This window comes from Telmatherina bonti (assembly GCF_933228915.1).
Source record: "Telmatherina bonti genome assembly, chromosome: 10".
In the NCBI taxonomy this organism is placed as follows: domain Eukaryota; kingdom Metazoa; phylum Chordata; class Actinopteri; order Atheriniformes; family Telmatherinidae; genus Telmatherina; species Telmatherina bonti.
The window spans coordinates 29,545,919-29,559,981 of NC_136628.1; the positions used below are offsets into that span (position 1 = coordinate 29,545,919).

Genomic DNA, 14,063 nt, shown 5'->3' on the forward strand with positions numbered 1-14,063 from the left:
TGACCGGCAAATGAATGTTTAAGCATGAGAAACTACAACGAGAAGCAGCTTTGGCTTTGCTGTAATTATCTTAATCTTTCTAAACATATGACACATGCTTCAAAATTGTTGCCTAAGCAGCTACCTCCATGAGGAGCAAGACAGATGATGAAACAGTATCATCATGATAGAAACCTGCATAAATTGTAAGAGAAGAGATGAAACTATTTTGGTTCTTTATTACTTTATTTCCAGTTTCAGTAGCAGAAAAGTTTGATTACGAAATTACTTCTTCGCCACGGCACCTTTGGCCTCCACGTTGACAGGGATTGTGGTCTCTGAGGACTCGATGGCCGGCCTGGCCAAAGGAGCCTCCACAGTCAGGACTCCTTCAGGAGACAGGGAGGAGGTCACCTTCTCAATGCTGACAGTACCAGGGAGCCTGCAGGAGAGCAATAAGACACAATCTGGGTTGAAGTTTCAGTCAAACCACCTAACTTGATAAGTACTTCAAGGCTTATATCATTACTGACAGACTCAGACTCTGGAGCAGTGCACAACATGCTCTTAGTGTGTGTTATGTATGGCCCCTGGATGGCAGCAGAGAACTATGAAATCTTACATTCAGATGAAAAAAGGCATGACCACTAGGAGGCCTCTGTTTCCTCTGCTGCTGCTGCAGCACAGAACATTAAAGATTCAACCATTACATGCTGGATCAGCCCCAATGTGAAAGATGCTCACAGCAACAGAGCCTTGACATAAAAAACTACAGAAGTCGCACTAAACCAGACTTTTCCTCATGAAATAAACAGATCAACATTTGCGAAGTTAAAGATGTTGATCTGTTAAATGGAAAGCATTTATTAACAAACCATATAGTTGTAAAAACAAAAAACACCACAGCTAATTTATTTAATTCTCTAAATTTAAAAGTACTTACGTGTATTTCCTGGTGAAGCTTCTGGACACAAACCCATGCTCATCCTTCCTCTCCTCATGCTTGCCTTTGGAAACAAACAACATTTTAGGTTTTTTTAAAAATAATTTTATTACACTGCATGATGACATCTAATCTATAGCTGTTTAAGTGATGCATGATAGAAACGGGACCAAAACCTACATATTTGGAGGCATAGTTAGATATTTTTTCTCATTTTTTCTTACTGTGAGCATATCAAGACCTAACACAAGAACTCTAAAAAATAAAGATTAAGTTTTTACTATTTTTACTATAAGACAGACAAGTTACTTTTAGTTTCATAGGTGCTAGTTCAGCAGTTCTAGTTGTAATGCTAAGCTAAAAAAGCTAACGGTTGTTTGTAGCTTCTTGTAATTCACTGTTACACAGTTAATTATAACAGTGTTAGATCTAAACATGCCAGAACTTTCTGGTAAATTTGCTTTCTTTGTTGTAGTCCAGTGACATTACTGTTCTGCAACTATGTGTGCTAATAAAAATCATGAAGAAGGTTAGCTAGAGGCTTTAAGATCATGGAACGGCTAGCTTATAAATATGTTGTGGTAGGTGTATTTTGCAGTGGGGCGACTTGTAAATAAAACAGTCTTGTATGTAACACCCATGCATTATGCTAAATGAAGCTAGTGCTAGATGGTTTTGGCTAATTCTGTTTAGCCAGTCAGAAGTTTTGATGAAAGAGTGAATAAATAATGATTGCCAGAGGTGATGGACGGATTTCTGTCCTTTTTTTTTTTTTTTTTTTTTTTTTAACTCTTCAGTAGTTTTTGTATTGATTTAGGTTAGCATTCTGCTGAGGTTTGCAGCTATGTGGCAACATCAAAGCCTTTTGGACATGAATCCTCCACACGGTGCACGTTGCAGGGACTGTATAATTTGTGTTTGTATGGTACTTTCATCTTACCCAGCTCAACCCCATGTGTCCACTGGATCAACAGGAGAGTCTCACTGGGCTCTATCAGTCAGCATCTCATCTTCCAGAAGTCTGGCTGTGATGTTGAAACACTGCCCTCCATCCTAACTTTAAATACACCAATGTTTGCTGTGACAACTGGCTGATAAAGGTTGCTATCCTCAGTGAGGTGTCCTCTTTTCAAAAGGGCCAAACTGGGACATGTGTGCTCGGCTGTGCCAAGCCTTTCTTTCAGCTCTTACATGGAGGCTTGTTAGTTCTGGACAAGCTCCTAAATGACTGAAGAGATTGTACTTTGGTGTGTGTACAAAATTCCTCATTAAGCCGGCAAAGTCATCTTTAAACATGAAGTGACAAATTCCCCCCGGGCTGCATCACAAGCTTTGTTTATCACTGAGCCGCAGACCAGGTCCAGTTTCTCTGCAGAGATGTTGGCCAAAGTCGGGACCGTAGAACTGGATAAGATCCAGAAGTCCTTTTAAAGTCGCACATTCACTGGCTGAGTCACAGCAAACTCCCCTGGTGTAGATGTGCCATTTCTTTTGGATGGCAAACAGAGACAGAGACGCTGAGGAAGGGGGCACTAAGTTTCAGAGAGCTGTATTTCCTTTGAATTAGCTTTAGTGTTCTCTGAGGAGGACTGAAACTGCCATAAATAAAACAAATATATCCAAAAAATACTCATATCTGTGGCTCACTTATTAAATCAACATAACAGTAAATGAGATTTTTCATCTTAATTACTTTAACTTGGTTTAATATGGTATTTCTAAGTACCCCACCCCCTTTTCATTGGTGGCTATCTAGTTCTTTATTGTTCACCGTCCTCGTTTCCAGTGAGTAAGGGGGAGGGGAGGATGCATAGAAAGTAATAAATCTCTCATTTACAAAAAACGATAATGATTAGTTTGGAAAAAAGATAAAATCACAAGAATGTGTTTTTAAAATGAGGGACTAAATGGAGGAAAAAAGTTAAGGAAAAAATAGTGCAGAGTTGCATCCGGGGACATTGGGAAAAACAGAGATGAATAAATGGAAACAGGAAATCTTACATGTTTTTATTCGCATTCACATTTTAAAGAGATTACTCCATAAATTATTTCTAATTTTGTATTATTACGTTCTTATGACTATTATTAATTCATTGAGCTTTGGTAATATATATTTTTACATCTAATCAGAAGCACAAATTGACAGTAAATTAATGCAGAGCAGTAGAACTTTTTGCTCTGTTGCTCTCCAAGCTGCTGTTAAACTTCTCCTGCATGCTGAACTGTGTTTTGTTTTGCATCTGGTTGACTTTTGGCCAAAATACTCCTCCCATGTCCTGGAAGTCAGGATATTGTCTCAAAACGTGATGTAACTCCGCAGGCATGCATCCTCCTTCTCATGCTGTGAAGGTTTCTGCCTTTCAGCTGCACGTTGTCAGCAGCTAAAAGGCCGTTTTTATTCTTAGTTCAACAAAGAAATTGAGTCACTTGGACACAGAAAGTGAGACATTGTAGAAGCCATCTGATGGGGTATGCACTAAACTTTTCGTTAACATAAAACTGGATAAAAGTCATGTTTTCATCTTGTGAGATTAATCAGACCATTCCGAATCAGCAGTAATGGATGAGTGATGCAGGACTGAGCGCTTACCAGAGATTTCCAATACTCCATCCTTGGTCTTGACCACCAGCTCCTCCGGTGAGAAATGATTGACATCCAGAGACACCTTCCAGTTGTCCTGTGTCTGCTTGATTTCTGACATACCACTGCTCAACTGGCGGGACAAGGAGCGAGGACTGTGGGACATGTGGTGACCTGGGTACATCATATGGCTGTGGGGGACCATGACTCCCATGTCCGGGCCCATGATGGACGGCCTGTGATAACCCGGCCAGTGGGTGCTGGGGAATGTGGCAAAGTCTTCAGGCAGAGGCGGCATGCCGAAGGCCTGGTCAAAGATGCGGCTGGCCTGGTGCCACTCACGGAATGGGTCCCAGCTCGGACTGCGGAACAGGGAGAAAGGAATATGTCTCTCAGCCATGACGTCTGTTCAGATGGAAGTGGAGTGCAGCTTTCAGCAGATGCAGAGCTCTCTGGCCTCTCTTAACTCCAAATGTGCTGCCTGAGTCCCTGCAGGGACCTCTTATATACACTGACACCACTCCCCTGTTAACACACCCCACCCCTCTGAGTCAAGCCCCTCCAGATCACACCCCCAACATGCTTTGGAAAGTACTAGAATATCTATTTGTGGTAGACGTGACACTCAAACGGAATCTGAAGAGAAGGCCGTCCCCAGTGTCAGCTGCCCCTGCATACTGCTGAACCCTCCTCCCCCAGCTTGTGAGTTAGCTTCCCTGCCCCCTCCGAGCGCCAAAAAGCCAGAAGGATCTGGGAGTCTATTGTGAGCCTAAACAGACCAGCGATTTTCTTCCACATTAAAGAAAAAAACATCTCAACAGGTTTAGTTTGTTCCTCAGAGTTGACATAAAGGAATGAGTGAAAACTGAATGAGCAAGGAGATGACGGAGGTTTGGAGATGTCTCAGTCACATGACAATATTTACAATGAATCATTGTTTAAATGGATGAAATCTCATAATCTAGACCAGTGTTTTTCAACCACTGTGCCGTGGCACACAAGTGTGCCGTGAGAGATTATCAGGTGTGTCCTGAGAAATTACCCAATTTCACCTGGTAGGTCTAAAAAGCAACTCTTTGTTCATCCAAACAGGTCCCAGTTAAGGACAATAAAATTCCTTTTTCTTGTGTTCATCTGATTTCTATTCAAGATGATTTAACAAGATGGACTTTATATTAAATATATGGACTTTTTTTTTTTTTTTTTTTTTTTTTTTTTAACATTTTGGTTTGTGGTGTGCCTTGTGATTTTTTTTTTCAAAAAAAGTGTGCCTTGGCTTAAAAAAAAAGTTGAAAAACGCTGATCTAGACATCTAAAAGCTCACAGGACTGAAAATACACATCAGTTTACTACTGCATATTATAGATGTGTCTCCTCTGTTAAAGTCAGATTTTGTGCTCAAGTATCAGGCTCATGCATCTCCATATGCTGCATATGCTCACAGACCCGTACAGAAATAGCATGAAAAAAATCCCCTTTCCCTCCAGGCCTTCATCTACAGTGACCTTCCATCAACACATTTTCATCAGATGTAATGAGTTAAATCTGCTCCACTAAACCCTGAAAGTTTCACATCACACCCACTTTGAAGTTGAGGAATCTTTAATGTTCCATCAAATGTTGCCAGTTTGCAGACAGGTACCCGCAGTTTGCTCTCTCCACATCATATAACTTATGTAGACTTTAAAAAGAGAGATTTCACCTGCAGCTGCCATTAATCGAGGTGAGCGATTGTTTGATCTGGGACACGATCAGCATGCATATTGCGAGGTTTGGAAATTTCAAGGAAGAAAATATATTTTTATGGGCATATAGAAGGAAAACGTTGTGTTAGATGCATTGGTGGGTTGTTAAAGATTGCACCAAGCAGTGCAGCACTTCCAACATTTTGTTTAGAATAAAAAAAAAAAAACACATCATAGGTACAATTTAAAAACACGTCTTTGGGATGTATTTATGGTCTTCGGGGAGTGTGCAAACTGATGGTCACATGATCAGATCAGTTTTTCCAACTGTTAAAGAAAATCACTAAGATATACTGCCAAAATGTGTCGCAACATCTTCATAAATACATTGAGAAGTGAAAAGGTGAGTCTGACAAGGAGAGCTGAGCCGCAGCAATATTTTGCAGCAACCTTCATAGAAATTAATAAAACATACTGTTTAAAATAAGAACAAGTGTACATAAAGGACAAAAGAGCAAAAGCAGAGCAGCATTAAGAAGAAGAGAAAACAGAGAAAGGAAAAGTTCCCTAAAAGTACATTCAGTCTCTTAACTGATGGAGTTTTATTCTGTTATTGCAGGGATGATCTAAGAGGTTCAGACCACAATCTCCAAATCCAAGGCTGGAAAAGATCGCCTGACTGTGTACACTCCCCATCACAGCACCAAAACCCATCAGGATGACCACCTTGAAAGTAAGTTGGGTGAGGCGTTAAATTGTTGAATATGAGATAAAAAATGCCATAACTGTTGACACACCCATCACAACGTGGTTAAATCCCCCTCCATCTGAAAGGCTTCCTGACCCATGTAAGCTTTCACCCTGCTTACTGAATGATTTAATCCCATAAGTCACCACATATCTTTTCTCTTCACAACTTCTGATTTTTTTCAAATTATTATTTACAAAAATCCTCATCAAACATTGTATTTCTAAAGATATTTTCAATAAGTTGCTGTTGCATGCTTCTACTTTTTTTATTTAAGCGTAATCTGATATTTACTTGTGAAATCCTTCACGTCCACGTTAATGTAACTTTATGAACAGCAAAACACTAATGAGCAAGTATTTTTGAGGACAAATCGTGTCCATGAGGGTGAATCTACTTCTTACCACATGGTCTCTTTGTTCTTTGTTTACCTTTAAGGGCCCTTCCCCCACATGGTGCCTGTGTGGGGTGGGGGTGTGCTTCCTCTTACCATCACGTCTCTTCAATGAAGTGTAAAATCTTCCAACCATTTCTAGAACACTCCAGAGGATTCAAACCCACGTGCACAACTATTTACTGCAAACTTACCTCAATATTACAAATACTGAAAATGTTCAATGGAACAACAACACAAGTAACACTTGTGGTTTTTTTTGTTGTTTTTTTTGCATGTCAAACATCAGGAAAAAAAGTCGAATCTGAAATAGTATTAGAGTCATGAATGGCACCAAACTGAGAAAAACAATTCAAAGTAATTTTTCTGAAGTTTGCCATAGTGATGTGTTCTGTAAAATATACTGGTAAACTGGTTTACTTATAGATTCTGATAGATACCTTACAGTATGTCATTTTCTGCCCATTCATCCTGACTAGGACAGGTATTAAAATAGTGGATGAGGTTTTACATGATACTTCCATATGAGCTGGTGTTTTCTCTCAGTGTTGAAGAGGAAGGAAGGAGGTGAAGGAAGGATGGGAAACTGACAAAAATCCCATCAGTGAAACAGTTTAGTTTCTAAGTCCAAACATGACAAAAATGTGATTCAGTTGATTAAATAAATACTATATAATCCTGTGTGGTCGTGATTAAAACATGCTGCGCTGCTACTTGCTATCTGGTTTAATTTCTGTTTTTGACACAGTTCAGTATAGTTCATTTCAGTTTCTGGAAGGTTCTCTGCAGCACCGACTTAAAGGACCCCTCCCCCCAACTTGCTGGTAAACTGGATTGCCACAGATTCAGATGGACTGTTTGACTAGTTTCCCAGTCCCTGCTGATGTAGCATGCTGCTGACACCACCAAGCTTCGCTGTGGGGATGAGGAGGCGTTGAGCTTGTGCCATATATATATGTATATATATATATATATATATATATATATATATATATATATATATATATATATATATATATATATATATATATATATATATATATATATATATATATATATATATATATATATATATATATATATATATATATATATATATATATATATATATATATATATGAGCTTGTGCCATATATATATGTATATATATCTATATATATCTATATATATATAGATATATATATAGATATATATAGATGTATATATTTGTATATATGTACTCACACATATACGTTAGGGGAGGGTCTCCGATTACAGTCTAAGTAAATAACTAATCCTGATTAATTGCACAACAATATTTGGCCTAAAAGCCAACATATCTTCATTTAAATGGTTTTTGGAGGATGACCAAATCAAATAACATACACACGTAGTAATATTATAAATTCAGGTTCTATTAATGTCTAGAAAATTAAGTTTAATTTAATTTCTACTCAAGTCAAAAATAGAGAACATATCCATTAACAGATGAAAATGGCTATTGAAGTGATTTAACTAACAGCTCTAGTCTACAACATGTTACAGAACTTTTAACACTTTTCATGAACAGACATTAATATGTGACAGTAAAGCAGGCTGGGTTGTAGCTGGGTTGTAGAAATATATATATATATATATACGTATATGTACAAATATATGTATAAATGTTTATTAATGACATGTTTAAAATTTTCCTTCACATACTTAGGCCGCATTGTGTATGTCCACTTTATTTGCACCAGATGTTGATAAAGAGAACTACTGGATCACTGGCGACATGGTAGTATTAAAGAGATTAAATTAATTAATTGATAAGTGGATAAATAAACACCTAACTCATTTAAAATACAGTTTACAAAAAAGACAACATACTGAAGTGGGTGAATGTTTTTGCAAGCCTTTGTATATGCTGTAAAGATCAACACAACAGGTATTTTCCCCATTTGTCTGTTTATTCGTCAGGTATAATAACTTGTACAATACAAAGAATCATTTGAACAAAAGAGGCAATGCTATACTTGGAATAAATAAACAACATTACAGAGTATCATAGTCGGATTTAGTCTGATTACACAAGGAATGGAACACTGAGTGGAAAGAGACAAATGGAAAGGAAGACTTGGGGTGATCCCTGATTGCATCGTCAGTCTGCTCGTGGTCCTACTGAAGCTGCAGACAGATCCTGCTGCTGTCTTTACTGAGCTTTCACACATTTTTTTTCCCTTGAAACTAATAACCAGGGGACCTCGAAATGAAATATGGTGTGGTATTATACAAGGGATAAAAGTATGCAGTGGATGGAAACATCCAGCAGATCAGAGGGCTGGACTCTTCTGTCCACACAGGGAGCACCGGTGGTTCTGCTCCATGATGAGTCCATGTTCTTCGTTACAGGCAGCACCACAGAGGTCTGTGACACAATGGGGATGTTTACTTTTGGTGCCGATATGCATCCTGTGTGATCTGATAAAAACAGATGTGAACACAATCAGGATGGACTGACTGTGCTCTCGGATTTGATTATTCAGGCTGAATTCAGAGGTTCAGAACCTTTTTATCCATATTTTCGTTTAGATTTTGAACAGAATCTGTCCTGGGGATTTGTTCTGGGACCAATTCCTGACCAGGTGTGACTCCATGCAGGGGTAGGGAAGTCTCTCATTTTCCAGATTTAAAAAAAACAACAAAAAACAATATTGCAAAAAGCTGTGTCAAATCCCACATGACTGAACACCTCCTGATAATCTCTGATGTTAATTTGATTAAAGACACTGAACAGAAGGAAGCTCCTACAGTCTCAAACTGTCAGTCAAGAGACTATTTTTACCTGGACAATATCTATAAGTTGGTTGCTCATTAGTATATCAGGTGAAATACCAGTAGTTTTTGTTCAGATTATCACGGCTCACTGTGCTGCAGAATACTTTGCATTGATTAAATCGCAGGAATCTCATTTTATAACAGTATGTAACACGTGCACATGCACAAATAATTTATTTCAGATTCCTTTACTTTTTCATGATGTGCATATTAACAAGTTAAAACAAGTGACACCCCCCCCCCCCCAGGATGCATGTGAAGATGCACCGTAATACGAGATGTCAACACACTGATGTGGCATTGATCATCCAGGATGCAGGTGGACGCCAAACGTAAACAAGTCCAATGAGCTGCAACAGACAATCAAGGATTTGATAAAAGCTGTGGGCGAGGACTCGTTTCCACTGACTACAATCACACCATCTCAACCACACAGAAATGAATCTTTAAATGAGAGCAAGTCCTCCTCAGGAGTTTAGAGTCAAACATAAATATAAAGTTATTTCAATGGAAATGCATCTGCAGTAATCCCATCTTTCAAACAATAAAAATTATAAATAAATTAAACAATAAATAGCCCAATAAATAAATAAATAAATAAATAAATGAATAAATAATTAAATAAGTACAGACATGTCAATGTTTGCATGGAGACTGTTTTGTGTTTTTTCCTGTTGAGCCCCGAACAGCAGCTGAGCTCTCACTGATCTCTGCAGAGGAGGTGTGCACACACTCACACAGGGTAAACAGGATGAACATGATCATTCAGAGTGAGGGAAGAGGGTAAAAAATACATAATGCATTCAGATACAGCCCCCACTTCCCCCAGAAAAAAACCCCCACCCTAACCCCATAACCCCGTCCCGTTCGCACCTCTGTGCATCGTAAAGGAAAGGCGGGGGCACAGTCGCTTCTGGCACCCTTGTTTCGATCCATTCGAGCAGTGAGTCTTCCTTCGATGCGTCATGCTAAACAAACCTCCTCAGGCTAAATGAAATATACAGTGCATAGTTTACAAAGCCAGAACTGAAGTGAGTTTGTGTCTATACACACAAATCTATACAGTAAAGTATAACCATGGAAAAGTTCCTGTTTTTTGTTCGTTCGTCTCTCCTTTGTTCTCATTTTTCTTGATCTCTGTGCTTCGATGAAATGGAAGTCCGGGAGTTTGAGCACATGATGAAGGGATTAAAAAAGACAAACAAAAAAAAAGTCAGATTCTCTGAAATGTACATGAAGCTGTTTTTCCTTTGATGTGTCTCCTCTTTTAGGATATATAAATTTATATGTATTTATATAGTATATAGTTGTTAACAAATTCATTTTTGGTTGCCGTGTGGAAGATGAGGGAAAGTGCCATCACAGAGGGGGATTTGTTCTTTGGGTTCAGCCAATTAATTTCTGACGTGTGGAAAGCCTTTTTCTTTGAATATCTTGTCTAAGTGAAGACATGATCGGTGACAACCAATTTCAAAGTGATGTGCTATATCAAAATACATTTCTCTTTGTTCTGGGCTCTGTGCTGGAGACGTGAAGACAGAGCTGCAGCCCAGAATCTTGGACAGCGCTTCCCCATCTATTTGATTTTGTTTTCCTTCCTCCTTTGTGTCCGAAGCGGTCAGAAACCCGGACTGTCGTAGCTGCTGCGGCTGTAGTAAGTGTGATGGCTTCGGGAGTGACTCCTGCTGCGGCTCCAGCTCCGGCTCTGGCTGCGGCTCCAGCTCCGGCTCCGGCTTTGGCTCCGGCTCCTGCTGTGGCTGCGGCTCGGGCTTCTGCTGCGGCTGCTGTAGCTGCTGTAGCTGCGACTGCGGCTGGAGTGTGACGGGCTGCTGTCGTAGCTGGATGAGGAAGGGCTGGGACGGTAGTACGGGATTGGTCGCTTCCTAGCGCTGTGGAGAGGAATAAAGAGGAGGTGAGGTGATCAAAGGAACGTATAAACATGGCTTTAATGTGATTCATGATGTTTTAAGATAAGATGTTTGATAGTTTTATGATCAATACAGAATCTCAAAGACAATTAGATATGTGGGTTAAAAAAATAGCTCTTCAACAAACAGGAAAAAATGCTTGTTGTTAGTTGAAGCTGGAGCTTAGATTGCCTTGTTAATAGCCATTGTGGATGTGCTTCCTGTAACGTAATTAGCTGTTAGTGCCCACAACAATCCCTTCTTCTCAGCGGAGGCCGGCACCCAGAAAATCAACAGTCAACAGTGCAGGACAGAGAAATGGCATCAAGACTTCCCTGCGGCTAAAAGGCGTCTGTCACACCTCCTTATCCCACAACTATACATATACATGCAGGATGCAAAATGAAGTTACCAGTTAACATAAGCCTTGATAGCATTTTAATCTCTGGTGCTACATTAGTAGGAACCGCAGTGAAGAATGAATTTAGAGATGGTGTAAGTGTCAGAAACAAGATTAAGTTGTAGTCAGAGGACAGAGAGAGAGGGAAACAACAACCAAACAAAAGGAGACCAAGTTTACTCAGAGGATCTCTGATGCTTTCCAGGAGTCAGACTAGAAGAGTCCTGCTGCACGGCAACTGTTACCAGGGTAACTAGCCTGCAGCAGCTGAGTTCAGCAGCATCCCTTTGTCTTGGTAAGAGGACCTTTAAGACTGGAGTAAAAGATGACAAATTACACACATTTAACCCGCAGAGGTGATACAGAGACACTTTTTACAGGATGTGAAGATCTTCTTCTCCTCTCTGAAAAGCGGATGCGCTTAAATGTGAGACTACAACATGTTTCCCGGGGGAGAAGATGAATATTAAAATAAAAGAACTCTAAAAAAAAGTAAAGAGGAAACACAAAATGACATAATATATTTAAAGCAATACTTTGATTCAAGTTTAATGCAATAATGAATAATACATCACTGATGAACATCAAATCAACACACAAGAGTTAAAACAGAATTTATAACATCCTTCCAGAAGTAAAAGATACTTAATCCCTGAGTGAATTGTACACACTCCTCCTCTGTGGAGGACGTTGTGACTTTTTCTTCCCCTCGACTTCACAGAAGGATTTTGATTCAGTCCAATAAAACAGTATCTGACAATAAAAGTGCACACACAGACTATATAAAACATCACTTCTAATCATTATCAGATTCTTGTATTTTAGCGCCCATTGACAAGAGCTAGTTTTGCATCCATCTTGCATCCTGTCTCTTTGTTGAGCTCTTTCCAGCCTGTAAAAGTCAGTGTGATGTCCCCTGCTTTGTTACTGTCTCTCTTTCTTTTCCTCACTTCCTACAATAATGCCCTCATGTGTTTCTTTACAGAATCCGCCACAGTGCACGTTCAAAACAGGCCAGTGTGTTCATATAGAGTTGCAAGTGTGACATGTGATGTTTGTGTAAGGCAAAAGACAGCTGACATGTGATGCTCCAGGCTGGAAAAAACAAAACAAAACAAAGGTTGTAAAGTGTGGTTTCTCAGCCTCAGGATGCTGCAGAGCTCCAGCAATGTACAGAAGCACAAACTTTTTAAAATGGCAATGTCATTCATTCATTATGTACACTGCTTAGTCCAGATAAGGGTCATGGGGAAGCTGGAGCGTATCCCAGCAATCATTAGGCGAGATGCAGGGTACAACTTATGCAGCACTGCTTTAAAAACTACTTCTGAATTCAGTGAAAATCAATCAGCAGATTGCAGAAATTCAATATATTTGACATCACGCACATTTCTATCAGTGAAATTTGATGTTAGAGACATAAAACAGTTAATTTAGCTTTCATAAAGTGTAGCAATGCAGGAGGAAAAGTATGGCATGGTGACATACTGATATCTGTCGTAAAAGATCGGTTGTGGGACTGCTTTTAAAGGAAAATCTCAGTAAATTTACAAATTCTTCATTGATTTATTATGAGCAAAAAGGTGCAGCGTTAACAGTTTAAACATGACTTTCTAAAAATAAATGGACCATAAAAGCATATTTCAGGAGCATCAATCTGCATGTAAACACAGAGGTTGTCTTGTTTAATGGTGGTTGACTGCCTGGGAAATCCTGACTGTGCACAGACGTTAATATTCTCCGAAGCTATTAATGAAAAGTAGTTCCAGATGAGGCAGCAAGAGTGCAGACAATATGGGACTGCATCTTAATAAAAAACAATCTGATAACTGCATAACAACAAACCAGCCTGTGCTGCTCCTTAAAGCATCTCATGTTGAAATGCTGTCACTGCATGTCTGCCTCTTTCAGACAGCAACACTGTGATGATCTGATGTTCAGGCCACATGGTTCTGAGTTCATGGTGTTACCTGGTGATCCGTCGAGCCTCCATGAAGCTGGGCGAATCTCTTCTTCTCTTTCGGATGGGCGAGTAGCTGCGTGAGCGGCGGCGAGCCCGGCTGTCGGTGTCAGAGCGGTTGGCGCTATCTTTCTCCCTGCGTGACAAAAAGACTCACTGTCATGACTGCAAAGATAAGCATGAGAGCAGAATAAATCTGAGATGTCTCACCTGGAGTTGTTCTGTCTGTTGTGTGGGGACTTGACCTTGCTGGAGGCCAAATCTCTGGAGGCGGATCGTGTGGATGAGCGACCGCTGCTCCAGGAGCTGCTGCGCTGCCGGATGTTCGCTTTGCTCCTCGACTCCTCGTTCTTCCTGGCCGACTGGCGTCCCGGAGACGCAGACGGGTGTGCCTGGCCCCGACCAGAGCGGTGGTGACGCTTGGAGGAGTGTCCACCTTTTGTCCTGAGATAGTGAGCGACATCATGCGACAAAATTAGAATTCTTTGTGGAAGACCGAACGTCGGGGATAAAGGCATTGTTTCATTATATTTTCCATTTTAATTTTCTTAATAGACTGGAAGATGAAGAAAATACGAAGACTCATAAACCAAGACAGAAACCAAAGGCTTTAGAAGTGTTTCTGGGTTTTTTATTGTGATCTGTGAAGAATGCTTCAAGGTTAATG

The 14,063-nt window shown here is 39.8% G+C and overlaps 2 protein-coding genes across 2 annotated transcripts in view; both read right to left on the minus strand.

The window, feature by feature from the left end:
• Positions 1 to 206: 206 nt before the first annotated feature.
• Positions 207 to 3,992, minus strand: hspb1 (heat shock protein, alpha-crystallin-related, 1). The gene is made up of 3 exons (XM_079248268.1): positions 3,513 to 3,992; positions 923 to 986; positions 207 to 421 (listed from the first exon to the last, which is right to left on the minus strand). The coding sequence occupies exons 1-3, from the start codon at positions 3,901 to 3,903 to the stop codon at positions 265 to 267; spliced, it is 612 nt and encodes a 203-aa protein (XP_079104394.1). The 5' UTR covers positions 3,904 to 3,992; the 3' UTR covers positions 207 to 264.
• Positions 3,993 to 10,747: 6,755 nt separating this feature from the next.
• The window catches only part of srrm3 (serine/arginine repetitive matrix 3), a gene marked incomplete at both ends in the record, with an annotated part of 38,107 nt that continues 34,791 nt past the window's right edge, over positions 10,748 to 14,063 (minus strand). Inside the window, 3 exons of the mRNA XM_079248223.1 lie at positions 10,748 to 11,018; positions 13,407 to 13,532; positions 13,607 to 13,840. Of these exons, the coding sequence (XP_079104349.1) occupies positions 10,748 to 11,018; positions 13,407 to 13,532; positions 13,607 to 13,840 (631 nt within the window). The remainder of the gene's footprint in view (positions 11,019 to 13,406; positions 13,533 to 13,606; positions 13,841 to 14,063) is intronic.

Excerpts from the sequence above, each read along its gene's own strand:
- hspb1 (XM_079248268.1), bottom strand. The coding sequence starts at position 3,903 with ATGGCTGAGAGACATATTCCTTTCTCCCTGTTCCGCAGTCCGAGCTGG. Across the intron at positions 987-3,512 it reads TGGAGTATTGGAAATCTCTG|GCAAGCATGAGGAGAGGAAG; the intron begins GTAAGCGCTCAG and ends TTGTTTCCAAAG. Across the intron at positions 422-922 it reads AGCTTCACCAGGAAATACAC|GCTCCCTGGTACTGTCAGCA; the intron begins GTAAGTACTTTT and ends GCTCTCCTGCAG.